This window comes from Xenopus laevis, chromosome 3L, assembly GCF_017654675.1.
Source record: "Xenopus laevis strain J_2021 chromosome 3L, Xenopus_laevis_v10.1, whole genome shotgun sequence".
NCBI lineage: Eukaryota > Metazoa > Chordata > Amphibia > Anura > Pipidae > Xenopus > Xenopus laevis.
In genome coordinates, this window is record NC_054375.1 from 158,781,065 (window position 1) to 158,798,583 (window position 17,519).

General features: G+C 45.3%; 1 protein-coding gene across 1 annotated transcript; it reads left to right on the forward strand.

The window, feature by feature from the left end:
* Positions 1-3,764: 3,764 nt before the first annotated feature.
* Positions 3,765-15,680, forward strand: srrt.L (serrate, RNA effector molecule L homeolog). Its single transcript, NM_001089063.1, is given in 20 exon segments — positions 3,765-3,783; positions 5,167-5,303; positions 5,546-5,677; positions 5,950-6,093; positions 6,992-7,180; positions 9,146-9,315; positions 9,400-9,551; positions 9,680-9,784; positions 9,865-9,976; positions 10,110-10,255; positions 10,557-10,618; positions 10,713-10,791; positions 10,901-11,077; positions 12,004-12,177; positions 12,294-12,447; positions 14,239-14,432; positions 14,567-14,729; positions 14,810-14,899; positions 15,263-15,359; positions 15,437-15,680. Coding segments are annotated over 19 exon segments (2,535 nt in total). The 5' UTR covers positions 3,765-3,783; positions 5,167-5,184; the 3' UTR covers positions 15,513-15,680.
* Positions 15,681-17,519: the final 1,839 nt, after the last annotated feature.

Here is a 17,519-nt window from a genome sequence, read left to right on the forward strand (position 1 = left end):
CTATAGGTACCAGCTCTCCCTACTATACCTGCTATCCCACAGTCACACTCCCTTCCCAGAGACTATTATCCACTGTTACTATAGGCACCATCTCTCCCTACTATACCTGTTATCCCACAGTCACACTCCCTTCCCAGAGACTATTATCCACTGTTACTATAGACACCATCTCTCCCTACTATACCTGCTATCCCACAGTCACACTCCCTTCCCAGAGACTATTATCCACTGTTACTATAGGTACCAGCTCTCCCTACTATACCTGCTATCCCACAGTCACACTCCCTTCCCAGAGACTATTATCCACTGTTACTATAGACACCATCTCTCCCTACTATACCTGTTATCCCACAGTCACACTCCCTTCCCAGAGACTATTATCCACTGTTACTATAGACACCATCTCTCCCTACTATACCTGCTATCCCACAGTCACACTCCCTTCCCAGAGACTATTATCCACTGTTATTATAGGCACCATCTCTCCCTACTATACCTGCTATCCCACAGTCACACTCCCTTCCCAGAGACTATTATCCCACTGTTACTATAGGCACCATCTCTCCCTACTATACCTGCTATCCCACAGTCACACTCCCTTCCCAGAGACTATTATCCACTGTTACTATAGGCACCATCTCTCCCTACTATACCTGCTATCCCACAGTCACACTCCCTTCCCAGAGACTATTATCCACTGTTACTATAGGCACCATCTCTCCCTACTATACCTGCTATCCACAGTCACACTCCCTTCCCAGAGACTATTATCCACTGTTACTATAGGCACCATCTCTCCCTACTATACCTGCTATCCCACAGTCACACTCCCTTCCCAGAGACTATTATCCACTGTTACTATAGGCACCATCTCTCCCTACTATACCTGCTATCCCACAGTCACACTCCCTTCCCAGAGACTATTATCCACTGTTACTATAGCACCCATCTCTCCCTACTATACCTGCTATCCCACAGTCACACTCCCTTCCCAGAGACTATTATCCACTGTTACTATAGGCACCATCTCTCCCTACTATACCTGCTATCCCACAGTCACACTCCCTTCCCAGAGACTATTATCCCACTGTTACTATAGGCACCATCTCTCCCTACTATACCTGCTATCCCACAGTCACACTCCCTTCCCAGAGACTATTATCCACTGTTACTATAGACACATCTCTCCCTACTATACCTGCTATCCACAGTCACACTCCCTTCCCAGAGACTATTATCCACTGTTACTATAGGCACCATCTCTCCCTACTATACCTGCTATCCCACAGTCACACTCCCTTCCCAGAGACTATTATCCACTGTTACTATAGGCACCATCTCTCCCTACTATACCTGCTATCCCACAGTCACACTCCCTTCCCAGAGACTATTATCCACTGTTACTATAGGCACCATCTCTCCCTACTATACCTGCTATCCCACAGTCACACTCCCTTCCCAGAGACTATTATCCACTGTTACTATAGACACCATCTCTCCCTACTATACCTGCTATCCCACAGTCACACTCCCTTCCCAGAGACTATTATCCACTGTTACTATAGGCACCATCTCTCCCTACTATACCTGCTATCCCACAGTCACACTCCCTTCCCAGAGACTATTATCCCAATGTTACTATAGACTCCAGTTGCTTATTCAAAGCAATGCATGGACGCTAGGGTAATTTTGGCCGTAGCAACCATCATACATAAAGTCCTTAAAAATGTTTGCCCTGTTTTAAAGCTTCTTTGTATTGTATATATGAAGCATGCATAGGTGACAATCACAATATTCGAATCTCCCGCCCACACACTAACTGTTGGGAAGGGGTTGGAAAGCAGATTCTTTGACTGGACTCCTGGAATTTGGCTAATAGAAATTGGTGTCTGGCAGGGCTACTCTGCAGATTCCCCCTCTCCCCCCTGAACTGATAAGTGCAGCAGTATAATTGTAAGCAGTTTTTATTACTTGTACTGCCTGCTGGCACTTCGCCCCCTAACTCTTCCCTTAAATCATTTCTTCCACACATTGGGGCTCATTTATCAACACTGGGCAAATTTGCCCTTGGGCAGTTACCTATAGCAACCAATCAGTGCTTAGCTTTTTGAAGCCAGTTGCAAGTAGAACAATGAATTCAGCAATCTGATTGGTTGCCATGGGTTACTGCCCATGGGCAAATTTGCCCAGTGTTGATAAATGACCTCCATTGACTTTTAAATCTTTCCATGCCTTCTGTAAATCAGTCACTGCTATGATTTCTGGGGGTATTTATAGATATTGCCACTGTGACACCCTCTATGACTTTTGGGGGTATTTATACGTGATATTGCCTCTGTGCTATGGGTTCTGGGGGTACATGCTAATACTGATTTAGTCCTGATTTATATCCTGCGCTAGTGGGGGCGTGGCCATAAAAGGGGGCGTGGCCTAAAAAAAATTGGCGCGCTGCGCGCGCCAACACTTCTTCCCTCTCAGAACTTTCTTCAGTGGGCGGGGCTACACATGGCACACCCCACCATCCCTTTACCTTTTTGTTCCCAATTCAAGCACTGCCTACATGAACTTTCCAGCAGTGGGAATGACTGGTTATTATAGAGTCACATGTTTCTATTGGGATCTATTTACTGAATGATATGAGTCTCTCTTACATGAACTTTCCAGCAGTGGGAATGACTGGTTATTATAGAGTCACATGTTTCTATTGGGATCTATTTACTGAATGATATGAGGCTCTCCTACATGAACTTTCCAGCAGTGGGAATGACTGGTTATTATAGACTCACATGTTTCTATTGGGATCTATTTACTGAATGATATGAGTCTCTCTTACATGAACTTTCCAGCAGTGGGAATGACTGATTATTATAGAGTCACATGTTTCTATTGGGATCTATTTACTGAATGATATGAGTCTCTCCTACATGAACTTTCCAGCAGTGCGAATGACTGGTTATTATAGAGTCACATGTTTCTATTGGGATCTATTTACTGAATGATATGAGTCTCCTACATGAACTTTCCAGCAGTGGGAATGACTGGTTATTATAGAGTCACATGTTTCTATTGGGAAACAGCGCCCCTAGGCCGTGCGCTCCACGCGGAGCACAGGCTCCCCACAGAGCGGCTGGGCGGCATGCCGCCCCCAAAAATGTGCCGCCCTAGTCCTGGGTAGGGTTGCCACCTGGCCGGTAAAAATTATGGTTGATCCCAATGTTATTAATAGGGAAAAAATTGAAATATATAGGAAGGCCGGTATTTTTTTCCAGAAAAGGTGGCAACCCTAGTACCGGGCCTATGTCTCCTCGCCACAAATCTAGGCCTGTTGGGAAGTGAGAGGTTTTTGGGCCACACAGCAAACTCATTGGACCATTAAACTGTGGGCAGAAGACATTTTCCACACAGCTGGTAATCAATACCAAGGCTCCTCCTCTAGTTCCTGTGCCACGCCCACAACAGTTCCATGTTTTATTTTCCCGCTATATTATTGTGCAGTGACATATCTCCACTTCTTATGTGTCTGTCAACAACCCCCGACCCCAGGGAGGGAACAGTCTTCCTCGCTCTGCAACAGCTGCTTGCCATTGAAATACAATGTTTGCCCTTACCTAATATGGCCGCGATAACCTTCCTGGGCGCGTAGATCGTAAGGCGGAGCATATTTTCCCTCTCTTCGCTTGTGGGCGCGCATATCCGTTCGGTTGCGGAAGTGACGTCTTTCCCTCGCGATTTTTTCCTTTTCGTCGTCGCTGTGCTTGTGTCGTGTTCTTTCTGCGCATCAAGGTAAGTCTAATTGTGTTGGAAACCCTTTGTAATGAATAGACTGTAACGAGAGAACCGTGTGTATAAAATAGATGATAACGAGGGAGAAGAATCATAGGGAACCCTGTGCCATGTACAGATAATAATGGGGGAACCTGGGCCGAGCACTCGAATTGATTCAAACAGGGGCCTGGGAATTCCTGTGTAATGTTCTATAATGGGGCAGCGGGGGCCTGGGATTCCTTGTGACTAGAATAGACAATAATGGGGGAGCAGGTGCCTGGGAAACACTGTGTTTAGAATTGATGATAATAATAATGGGGAGCAGGGGCATGGGAAACCCTGTTATTTCTAATAAGGGGAGCAGGGAGCTGGGAAACCCAGTGTTTAGACTTGATAATAATAATGGGGAGCGGGGCCTGGGAAACACTGTGTTATTTCTTATAAGGGGGAGCAGGTGCCTGGGAAACCCAGTGTATAGAATTGAAGATAATGGGATCAGGTCCTGGGAACCCCTGTGCTATTTCCTATAAGGGGGAGCAGGGACCTGGGAAACCCTGTGTAATGACTTTTAATGGGGGAGCAGTGGCCTGGGATTCCTTGTGACTAGAATAGACAATAATGGGGGAGCAGGGGTCTGGGAAACCCAGTGTATAGAATTGATAATAATGGGGGGCAGGCTCCTGGGAATCCCTGTGTTGTTGCCTATATTGGGGGAGCAGGGGCCTGGGAATCCTTGTGTATAGAGTTGATGATAATGAGGGAACCTGGGCTGAGGACAGCAAGTGTATAGGATCCTATAAGGGGGAGCAGGAGCCTGCGAAATCCAGTGTTTAGAGTCGATCATAACTGGGGGCGGGGGCCTGGGAACCCCAGTGTTTAGCGTTGATAAAAATGGGGGGCACGGGCCTGGGAAACCGTGTTTAGAGGTGATAATAATGGGGGGCAGGGGCCTGGGAACCCCAGTGTTTAGAGGTGATAATAATGGGGGGGCAGGGGCCTGGGAACCCCATTGTTTAGAGTTGATAATGTAGTTGCCTATAATGGGGGAGCAGGGGTCTGGGAAACCCAGTGTATAGAATTGATAATAATGCAGGGCAGGATCCTGGGAATCCCTGTGTAGTTGCCTATAATGGGAACAGGGGCCTGGGAAATCCAGTGTATAGAGTTGATGATAATGGGGGGAGGGGGGGCATGGTCCTGGGAATCCCTGTGTAATGGCCTATAATGGGGGAGCAGGGGTCCGGGAAACCCAGTGTATAGAGTTGATGATAATGTGGGGCAGGGTCCTGTAATTCCCTGTGTAATGGCCAAGCAGGGGGCCTGGGAAACCCAGTTTATAGATTTGGTAATAATGGGGGGCACGGAAAGCCCTGTGTAATGAAAAGATCTTGCCTGTTTCAGCCCAGCATTCTCCACCCAATGGCTGACAGTGACGACGAGCATGATCGCAGGAGGAGGGACAAGTTCAGGCGGGAGAGAAGTGACTATGACCGATCCAGGGAACGGGAGGAAAGGAGGAGAGATGATTGGAGTGACCGGTAAGAATGACTTGGAAAACACAACTTTCAGAGTCCCCACAGGGGTGCAGTCATACAGTTAATGGCAGGACTAGTAACCCATAGCAACCAGTCAGCAGGCAGTGCCCATTTGGCTCATCTGTTTGATAACAGCATCTCATTGGTTGCCATGGGTTTCTAGACTTTGTTTTCAGACTCTTCTGTGTGCAAGGTGTGACCTGATCAGAGTCTCCCTAATATGCCTTTACCCCCTGTCCTTCTAGAGAATGGGATCGTGGAAGAGAAAGGCGAAGCCGTGGAGAGTACAGAGACTATGAAAGCAGGAGCCGCAGAGACCGGTTTTCTCCCCAAAGGCACGATATCAGCCCACCCCAGAAACGCATGAGAAGAGACTGGTGAGTGTCATGGAACAATGGGACTTAATTATCCAATAACAGTTCTGTAATGTAGCCTTCAATATGCACTGAGGATAATTGGGATAAGAGAACCTTTCTCATAAAGAGCTTACAGTCTGTTCCCCCCAACCAGATAACTGTCGGGGAGGATTGGTTTTGGTTCTATACATGGGAGCTGTGAGCCTGGTCACTAGTGAACATGTATTGTAGCCCAGTGCTTGGCAAGATTGTGATGGAGAATGTTAATAAAAGATCAAATCTTTCTTCTCCAGGGACGACCATGGCTCGGATCCGTACCACAGTGGCTATGAGATGCCTTACTCCAGTTCAGCAGGCCCGGCGTATGGTCCTCCTCAGCCATGGGGACATCCAGAAATGCATGTCATGCAGCATCATGGCATTCCTATCCAGGCCAGGTAATGCATTCATGTTACACTACAGACAGAGACCCCCTGTAGGGACACTTAACCTGTGTTGTGTAAAAACATTGTGTTCCACTGCTCTGCTAATACCCATGGATAGACTTAGTCTGTCTGGAACAATCATTGTCCTTAGCTTCTGGCTCCTGTTATGCTGGTTATTTATCCCTTCTCATGTCTTGCTATTGACATTAAAGGAGAACTAAACCCTAAAAATTACTGGCTAAAAATGTCCTATTTTCTATAGTGAACTTATTGCACGAGGCTAAAGTTTGAGCTTGTCAATAGCAGCAATGATCCAGGACTTCAAACTTGTCACAGGGGGTCACCATCTTGGAAAGTGTCTGTGACACTCACATGCTCAGTGGGCTCTGATTGGCTGTTGAGAAGCTAAGCTTAGGGCTCGTCACTAATTATCCAGCAGAAAATGAGCTTCCCTGGCTGTAATATAAGCTGATGCTACAGGTTTGCTGATTATTCAATTCTGATGCTAATTGCACTGGTTTCTGTGCTGCCATGTAGTAATTATGTGTATTAATTACTAATCAGCCTTATATTGTGACATTTCTATTCTATGTGTACTGTATATTGTGAGTGGCTCCCTAAGCTCAGTAAGTGACAGCAGCACAGAGCATGTGAATCAGTGAATCAGCAGAAAAGAAGATGGGGAGCTACTGGGGCATCTTTGGAGACACAGATCTTTACTGCTAAAGGGCTGTGGTTGCCTTGGGCTGGTACAGAAGCACAAAACATCATGTACAACATTTCTACCTACTTCTTTAGTTAGGCTTTAGTTCCCCTTTAAGGACTCATGTTGGCAGTTGAATGCCGGCAGCTTGTCGTGCTGGAGATAAACACGGATACTCTATTAACCAGATCTCTTCTCCTTCGCCAGACTCGGGAACTTGCATGATGTTGATCTAGGGACCCCGGCACCCACCATGAAGACCTTTAAAGAGTTCTTGCTCTCCCTGGAAGACTCGGTGGATGAGACGGAGGCAGTAAAGAGATACAACGATTACAAGATTGATTTCCGGAGGCAACAGATGCAGGAATTCTTCCTGGCGCACAAAGATGAGGAGTGGTACGTACTACACCCTTATTCCCCTCTCAATCTCTTCCTGCTTCTTTTGTCTCTGGCTCCTCCCTCTTGCCTTATTCTTGCTCTTTGTTAGGGATACAGTCCTGGTAACCTGTAATACATTGATCATTTACAGTTCCACTAATGACCGCACCGCACATGTAGCAGTAAAACTTCTATTGTACCCCCCCCCTTGTGTAAGAGTTTCCCCAAACTGATTTTATTAACCCTCGTGCCACAAGTAGTTTGCACAGCTTAATAAGGTCCATATTATCTGTTGCTGCATCTGATGTGAATGCAATAATTGGTTAAGCTGCACACGCTGGGGAAAGCTCTGCTGCAAGTCATTGTCTAGAATACCGTGGGCTGAATAAGACCGAGCCAGTATGGAGCTCATTGGGCAGAGTAAGGCTATAACAATTGTATGGAGTACTAAATCTAGCCCCTCGTAGCATTCATATCACTCGATCACTAAGCTGGCCTTTTCCCTTGTGGAATTCTTTGTCTTGGTCCTGTGGCACATAAGCTTGCAATCTTGGGCTCATCGTGGTGCAGCTATTGGTCTCTCTTCCCCGCCAGCTTCTTCCTTTTTTCTTTCCTCATCTATCCCTCTATGATGTCCACGCTGAAGCCTTTTAGCTGCTGAACTACAGCCTCCAGCATCCCTTTATTACTGACTGGAGTTTGTAACATTGTGGTTTGGATATCCTTTATATGTCATTACTCCTTGTCAGATGAATCTGTTTACATATATTTATATATTTGTATTTTCTTTTTGTTTTCTTTCTACTTAACCAAAATCACACTTTTCTCCTTCTTTGAAGCCGCTCAAGTTAAAGGAATGCTCCTCCTGCCGCCAACATTTTTTTTTTCGTTGTTTTTTTTTTCCCAGTCTGTTCGTGATTTTTTTTTCTTTTTTCGGAGTCAGTCAGGTCTTTTTTATTTTCATTAGCTTCCCAATGTTCTAGGGTCTAGCTAGTCAGAACGTTCTCAGGGAACACCACCCTGGTTTATAAACATCCCCCAAAACCTAAAATAGAACCCCGTGGATATTGGTGAAAATATAAAATTATTGTTCCAAGTCTCCTGCTCCGTGTGGATCAGGTAACATTATTCGGTGGTTAAGTCTGTTTTTATGTTGTGGGGGTGTAGGGGGGGGGCTGGGAGGCTCATGGGACTGATGCATTGGTTTGTAAATGGTTACACAGAACCTCAAGGGTGCAAGATGCTTGCCTGTTAATGGCTTAATCTGCACCTTTATGCCTGGGTTCAAATCTGCAGATGAGAACCTGACAATCAAATGGATTTATTAGTAAAATAAGTTTAATGTTGTATTGAGAGAGAGAAATACTAAGGAGAAACTGAGGTCTGCTGTTCCTGCTCGCTGTACTTCAGGTTTAGGGTAAAGCCCATTTATTGGGTGTAAATTGAGGTCCAGACAGGGCAAGTCTAGCTAAATAATTCTACTGCAAACGCTACAAGATAGCCAAGGAATTAATGCTCAAGCATTATTCTCTGTATAGAATAGTTCTGTTTGAGCCCATGTTGAATGCAGGTGTATATTAACTCTCTCGAGCAGTAACTGGACTGATTATTTTGCAAGGCCCAAATTTAAAGGCTTGATCTGTCCCAGTTAATGCTCACAGAAGATGTTCTGCAGAGGGGATAGACCGTACAGTAAGAGGGTATCGCTTATTGTGCAAAGAACACTTTCTGTATAAGCGAGAGAACTGCATTGCTAGGCAAGTCCTCCTTGTTCAATCCAGCAATTAATTGGAATAGTGGTAGGGATTGATAGGATTTATTCTTCTAATGGGAATTCTGAGGTGCAAGGCAGGCAGTGGGAGTGTGCTCTGTTGCTTTATCATGTTGGTCCTATGTAGATACAAGATTCTAATCTTTTTTTCTCCTGTTGTGCCCCCTGATTTTTTCCCCTACCTGCACCTTTACTTTTCACACAATCCCAAGGTTCCGGTCCAAATATCACCCAGATGAAGTGGGAAAGCATAAACAGGAGTCTCGGGCTTCTCTGCACAACAGGCTCAATGCCTTCATGTTCCTTATGGAGAACAGCTGGTTGAATGAGGTGCAACTGGACATTGCTCAGTCTACAGCCATCATTAAGGTGTTGGACGCAGGTACAGATATGCCCCCCTCTGTGTGCTTATCTTTGTCCTGTTACCCCTGTCCCAGTTTATACACATCTACCCTCTTTTTAACAGCCGTCATAAAGATGGAAGGAGGAACGGAAATAGACCTCAAGATTCTAGATGAGGAGGAAGAAGAAGCAAAGAGAGAGGCTGCAAAGAAAGAGGAAGCACGAGTGACTGAGACAGAGAAGGTGATAACGGAGGAGAAGGAAGCACCAGCCAAGGTGAGAGGGAGAGAATGCTTTGTGTAAGAGAGATACAGAAGGGCCAGGGCTACAGCCGTTTGGTGTGAGATTTGTGGGACACTTCCACCTATTTGTGGGGTCATTTCATTTTACATTTTGTTTGGTAGCCTGAAAAGGACAAAGAACCTGAATCTGAAGAGAAACCTGTGAAACCAGAAGAGGAGGAAGAGAAGAAAGTAGAAAAGGAAGAGCCAGAGAGGGAAACGAGAAAGGTACAGATAAAGGGACAGAGGTGGTGTCTGTGCATGGTACTCTGTTGCTGAGGGTGCTTTATTCAGTTTTCTCTTTTCAGCCTGGCACAAGGAAGCGAAAGAGAAGCGGCGACAGTGATGATGGAAGTGACTCTGAATCTGACACAGAGACAGCAAGCCCTAAGCCTGAAACTCCAAACCAGAATGGTTGCGGTAAGTATATGCATCATTCTGTGTCCCCCCCCCCCCCCACAGAGCAAGGGGCTACAGGATCCCTTCAGGGGAATAGGTGCAAATGCCTTTGCTTGCCAAGTACGAACAATGCAGCTTTATTGGTTTCCTGCAGAGGACACCCCGAAAAAGGAAGAAGAAACAGAAAAGCCGAAAGAAAAGCCAAAAGAGGACACGGTGAAACCTCGGCCGCTGCACAAAACCTGTTCTATTTTCATGAGGAATATCCCTCCCAACATTTCCAAAGCAGAAATCACTGCGGTAAGAAACCTTTTGTGTTCAGAGACCCACGCTCCAATGTCTCTGTTTCTGCCAGGCTGCCATGTATTGCTGTTACTGCCTCTGCCAGGCTGATCACTGCCTTACTCTGCCCATGCCCAGTCTGTCTTCTCCACAAACACCAACCAGTCCTTGGCTCAGGATGGCCCAGTACTGATTAGCATCACTACTGCCCTCTGGTTCTCAGGATATTGCTAATACTCTACTGCTTTCCCTTTCCTGGATGTGGTTCTGCCTAGTAGCCATTCCCTTTAATGGCAGCACTATTTTTCCCCCTTTGCAGCTGTGCAAGAGGTATCCTGGTTTCATGAGGGTTGCCCTGTCAGAACCCCAGCCAGAAAGAAGGTGAGTTCCAAAGTGATGGTTATTTCATGGTTAATGCAGGTCATTTCTGTATGACGGGTGATTAAATGTGAATCTTCTCCTTCCCTTATGGCAGATTTCTCCGAAAAGCGTACGTGACTTTTGATCGAAGTGTTAACATCAAGGAGATCTGCTGGAGTGTTCAGAATATCCGGGTATGTGCCTTCCCATGGTGCTTTTCATTGTCCAAAGCTTCATTCCTCTTCTCCACTCCATCATTGTCTCTTTTTTTTTTTTTTTTTTTTTTAATTTCTTAATACTCAGCTCCGTGAGTGTGAACTGAGTCCTGGGGTGAACAGAGACCTGACCTATCGTGTTCGGAATATAAACGGAATAACCTTGCACCGCCCCATTGTGCGCAATGATATCAAGCTGGCAGCGAGGTTGATCCATGCTTTGGATGAGAGGGCTCAGCTGTGGGAGGGAGAGCAGGGGGACCAGGTGAGATGCATTTCTGTTGTACAAAAGTCATGTCCATTGGGTTTAACACCTCCAGTGCATAGACATATACTTATACAGTCTTATGTATACACTCTCACACTCACAACTAAGTGACATCCACAGGCAACTTATTAAAGCTGTGGAATGTAAATAACAGGACCTACTTGCCCCTAAAAGACTTTGTCTGAATCCCATTGGTTGTTTACAAGTAGCACCGGCTAATACTCACCTCTGTCTGCAATAGATGGGAAATTGTGTCTACCGAGCATTCCCTGTCCTATATAAAGCATGATACACACAAGCTAAACTAATGTATTATTTCCTGCTACAACCAAAATAAACACTAAGCGAGCATAAGTATGGACAAATTAGTGTTCTTGTGAAGTTCATCCGGAACGTTGTAAACCAATGCATACAAATATCAAAAAATCATGGAGTCATGGTATAGCACATCTCTGCTACGCGCTAACCCTTACACTCCCAGCAACCCAGTTCAGATGGCTTCAACCTGTAAGAGTCTTTACATTAACTTGGCTGCGTTAAAAATTAACTTTTATTCATACATACGGCTAATAAATGATATGCAAACCTGAACACCACAAACAACATAAGTCTCACTGCATTTCAATCACGTGTGCAGTGCTGGACAGTGTCCTTAAACATTAGTGCTAAAAAAGTGCAAAAGGTGCAGCGTGGATCTACTTGTGTGTAATATCTAAGTTTCCGCTAATACCAGTATCCGCTATATACTCCAAAAAGTATTCACAGCCCCCTCCCTTCCATTGTTCCCATTTGAGGATTGTGCCACCGTCCCTTGTATTTGGCTATGCCTGACTCCCCTGCATTTGCTTTATCACAAGTGCATCAGGACTATGGGATGCTCCGTTCCAACTTCTGAGCCTCATGCTCTGCTCCATTTTATTCAGGTGGTTTCAGCCCAGAATCCCATTCTGAAGAACATCACTGACTATCTCATCGATGAGGTGAACGCAGAGGAAGAAGAGCTATTGTCTAGTGCGGGTAGAACACCTGAAACAGAAGCGCCCAAAGAAGGGAACCCCACGGAGATCACAGTGGAGCGAGATGAAAAGCTGATCAAGGTTGTACCATTGTATCTGTATTGGGCTGGGGGTGCTGTGGATACAAGGCAAGGTGTATTCGTGATTCTTAGGGGAGATTGGTACAGCTTTATTTATATTTTCTCCTTTCCATTTAGGTGCTGGATAAACTCCTGTTTTACCTTCGCATTGTCCATTCTGTTGATTATTATAACACCTGCGAGTATCCAAATGAGGATGAAATGCCAACGAGGTGTGGAATGATGCACGTGCGGGGGCCCCTTCCTCCCAACCGGGTGTCTCATGGGGAAGGTACGGAAATATGAGAAGGGATATAAAGTATCAGGGAGAGATACTCAGTACTGTTATACAGAGAGGGGAGATCAGTATCAGGAGAGATACTCAGTACTGTTATACAGAGAGGGGAGATCAGTATCAGAGGAGAGATACTCAGTACTGTTATACAGAGAGGGGAGATCAGTATCAGAGGAGAGATACTCAGTACTGTTATACAGAGAGGAGAGATCAGTATCAGAGGAGAGATACTCAGTACTGTTATACAGAGAGGAGAGATCAGTATCAGAGGAGAGATACTCAGTACTGTTATACAGAGAGGAGAGATCAGTATCAGAGGAGAGATACTCAGTACTGTTATACAGAGAGGAGAGATACTCAGTACTGTTATACAGAGAGGAGAGATACTCAGTACTGTTATACAGAGAGGAGAGATTAGTATCAGGAGAGATACTCAGTACTGTTATACAGAGAGGAGAGATCAGTATCAGGAGAGATACTCAGTACTGTTATACAGAGAGGAGAGATCAGTATCAGAGGAGAGATACTCAGTACTGTTATACAGAGAGGAGAGATCAGTATCACAGGAGAGATACTCAGTACTGTTATACAGAGAGGAGAGATCAGTATCAGGAGAGATACTCAGTACTGTTATACAGAGAGGGGAGATCAGTATCAGAGGAGAGATACTCAGTACTGTTATACAGAGAGGGGAGATCAGTATCAGAGGAGAGATACTCAGTACTGTTATACAGAGAGGAGAGATCAGTATCAGGAGAGATACTCAGTATTGTTATACAGAGAGGAGAGATCGGTATCAGAGGAGAGATACTCAGTACTGTTATACAGAGAGGAGAGATCGGTATCAGAGGAGAGATACTCAGTATTGTTATACAGAGAGGAGAGATCAGTATCAGAGGAGAGATACTCAGTACTGTTATACAGAGAGGAGAGATCAGTATCAGAGGAGAGATACTCAGTACTGTTATACAGAGAGGAGAGATCAGTATCAGGAGAGATACTCAGTACTGTTATACAGAGAGGAGAGATCAGTATCAGAGGAGAGATACTCAGTACTGTTATACAGAGAGGAGAGATCAGTATCAGGAGAGATACTCAGTATTGTTATACAGAGAGGAGAGATCGGTATCAGAGGAGAGATACTCAGTACTGTTATACAGAGAGGAGAGATCGGTATCAGAGGAGAGATACTCAGTATTGTTATACAGAGAGGAGAGATCAGTATCAGAGGAGAGATACTCAGTACTGTTATACAGAGAGGAGAGATCAGTATCAGAGGAGAGATACTCAGTACTGTTATACAGAGAGGAGAGATCAGTATCAGGAGAGATACTCAGTACTGTTATACAGAGAGGAGAGATCAGTATCAGAGGAGAGATACTCAGTACTGTTATACAGAGAGGAGAGATCAGTATCAGGAGAGATACTCAGTACTGTTATACAGAGAGGAGAGATCAGTATCAGGAGAGATACTCAGTACTGTTATACAGAGAGGAGAGATCAGTATCAGGAGAGATACTCAGTACCATTATACAGAGAGGAGAGATCAGTATCAGGAGAGATACTCAGTACTGTTATACAGAGAGGAGAGATCAGTATCAGGAGAGATACTCAGTACTGTTATACAGAGAGGAGATCAGTATCAGAGGAGAGATACTCAGTACTATTATACAGAGAGGAGAGATACTCAGTACTATTATACAGAGAGGGGAGATCAGTATCACTCGGTACTGCTATACAGATTCAGTACGGTTGGTGTGAGTCTCACGTGTGGTTCGTCCCTGGCAGTGGCTGAGTGGCAGAAGACCATTGAGGAGAAGTTGGCGCCACTGTTTGCAGTTCGGGAGACTCTTTCTGAAGATGAAGCGATGAAGATGGGGAAGAAAGACCCAGAGCAGGAGGCGGAGAAGTTTGTGACCGCCAACACCCAAGAATTGGGCAAAGAGAAATGGTTGTGCCCCCTCAGCGGCAAGAAATTCAAGGTCTGGAGATTTTTTTCAGCGATATGACTGAGCTTTGGGGGGGGGGGGGCATTTAGGGGAAATGAGTGGGAGGCGGATGACTTTCCTGCCCTCTCTGGGGCATTATGGGAGATTGATTGCCCTTGTGTCCCCAGGGTCCAGAGTTTGTGCGCAAGCATATCTTCAACAAACACGCTGAGAAGATTGAGGAGGTGAAGAAAGAGGTGGAGTTCTTCAACAACTACCTGACTGACAGCAAGCGGCCCGCACTCCCCGAGGTGAAACCCTTACAGCCACCAGGTGGCGCTGCTGGGCAAGGTGAGTGCAGAAAAGTGCAGCAGTCTCTCCTTATCTGCAGCTTCTCTCTGTCTGACCATTTTGTTTTACTGTCTCTTTAGCACTGGCTGCTGGGCTACTTTATCCTCCCCAGGGACCACAAGCCCTCTTACCTTACGGCCAGCCTCGACCTCCCGTACTGGGTTATGGAGGTGAGTATGCATCACCTGGCAGCCATACAACCTATTGTAGGGAATAATGGGGAGTGTTGGAAATAATACATTTTTATTATTATACATGAGGTGTATCTTTAGCTTCATAGCTGAATTCATCAGCCCCTCCATTACGCACAAGCAGCTGATTGGTGATCTGGTTGTTGCTGCTTATTGCCTGTAGGTGGCGCTCCACTCATAAGGCCGTTGCGCATCACCCACTGACTCTCTGTATGTTCAGGTATTAGAAGAATTCTGCTCAATCTGAGATTATGGATTTTGTTAGACTTTAATGTGTTGGGGTGGGCAGAATTAACCTTGGTCTTTAGTTTGGGTCTAATTTTTGATTAATTGTTTCTACAGGTGCGCCTCAGTTCCCTCCTAATCCTTATGGTGCTGGACGTGGAAATTACGATTCTTTTAGGGGCCAAGGGATGTACCCTGGAAAACCACGCAACAGGTTTGTATCTGTCTGTCCTCCTTCATTCTGCCGTTCTGTCTGCACTTGTCTTCATTCTCTTCTTCCCTTCCCCACAGGATGATGAGGGGAGACCCGCGCTCCATCATTGAATACCGAGACCTCGATGCGCCAGACGACGTAGATTTCTTTTAAACTGTCACTTTTTACTTTAGCTGCCAGTTCCATGCCGTTCCCAAGACCCCGCCCCCTTTCCTGGTTTATTTTGTAGTCGTTTACAGGATCTCTCTGCTGTGGCTGAACTTGGTAATGTTTGTTTTTGTTTAATAAACAGATGAACTCACTGCTGGGAGGAGCTTTTTATCCTGCTGTCAGATTATTTCTGCTTTGGGCTGCAGTGTGGAAACCGGTAATGCACTCGGGATGAGGAGTAGTAATAAAACAGAAACCTTATAGGCATGGAAACACTGCTGCTGCCTTGGACATATAAACAAATGTGCTTTTATGTTCTATTCTTCCTTTGTGAAGTTCTTATGGGAGGGGCTTATAAGGCTACGCCCCACCCCTCAAACTCATATGGTCCTGGTGCAATTGCCTTATGTAAACTGTATTTAAGTACGAGAAAACATGTACGTTTTCTGGGCAGGGCCAACTGTGAAATATGTTTGTTTTAGGGCCTTTAAATTGTAAGCTCACTGAGACAGGGACTGATTGGAATGACATAGGGACCTTAGATTGTAAGCTCACTGAGACAGGGACTGATTGGAATGACATAGGGACCTTAGATTGTAAGCTCACTGAGACAGGGACTGATTGGAATGACGGGGACCTCAGATTTTAAGCTCATTGGGCAGGGACTGATGGTAGTGTGATAGGGACCTTTTGATTGTAAGCTCACTGGGACAGGTTCGACTCCAGCGTGGTAAGCGTTCCTGAACTTGGCAGTTTTGATGACGTTTATGAAAATTGCCTCAGAGCTTCCACTTGGCATCTTATGGAAAAATATGGTTGTGTTATTGTTAGGTGCGCCTGTTTTGTCTGTGTTTTGGAAGGGGATGTCAGGATTCACGTATTGGTTGAATGGTCTGTATGGTAGCATCTACTAGAAGTCTTTAGAGAAATGCTTGGTTGACCTGTTGCAGGTCCAACGAAGCTTATGAAGTGGCTTCAGGACCAGGAATATCTTGACATCTGTCATTGAGCCCTGGGCATGACCACTAATAGTTGTTCACCCAAATTGACCTTCAAGCTGGACTTCCAAGAGGATCTAGCACAGCAAATGGTCTCGCTACAAAGAATTTCGGCTATGGGAAAAGCACTTGCCTTTAAAACTCCAATCCAAATACAAAAGAGAGAAGTTTGGAACAGGACTTTGGTCAAAATATATATTAACAAGTAGAAAAGGTACTTCTTCATTAACAGCTGGAGTAGCATGGAGGATAAGCGGGGATAGCATTGGTTACATCCCATATAATAAGATTAGACTCATATCTCAGCCTCACCTCCATATAATCCCCTCTGGTGGAAGCACCCTTCAGAGATTGACGAGTCCCTTTCCATTCTATGGTCTCCAAGTACAGCCTGGAGGAGTTTACTCCTCAGTGGAGCCCAACATTGCTCTTACTATGATGTCTTGTCTAACTCCTCCTATGTTTATTCTTTTAAAGAATCTGCTCGTCGCTGCATTTACCTTGTTTATTGGGATACTGTTCCCCCAACTTCTCTAAGGGTGCTGATCTCCTTTGGGTCCAAAGCTTGATATTGGGATTCCAGGTTGTCCAGCATAGCCAGCCCTGGAATTAGGTGGAACACAAAGAGGAAGAGCCATGTGTCCCCTTATATTTTATAATTGTGTCTCATTGTTTACCTGTATGCAGTTAAGATGTCCATAAAACTAACCTATGCACGATAATGGGGAGCTCAACCCATAGTAGAACATAGACTGGTGGAAGTGCTGGGTGCTTTACTGGAAGACCCTTACCTTGCACAAGGTCAATGTATCAATTGAGAATAATCAAGATTTTCTTTGGCTCAGCAAGAACGTGCACCAGTTAGGAACTGGGAAATGTAAGGTTCTAAACTGGGCAGGTGCTGAATAGGGACTAGAAGTGAGTTGGAAGGATCAATGAAATAGAGAGCTAAAAACACAAGGTGCAGATGTGGAAGAAACTGTAGGTAACAAGATAAAGCTTGAAGAGAGAC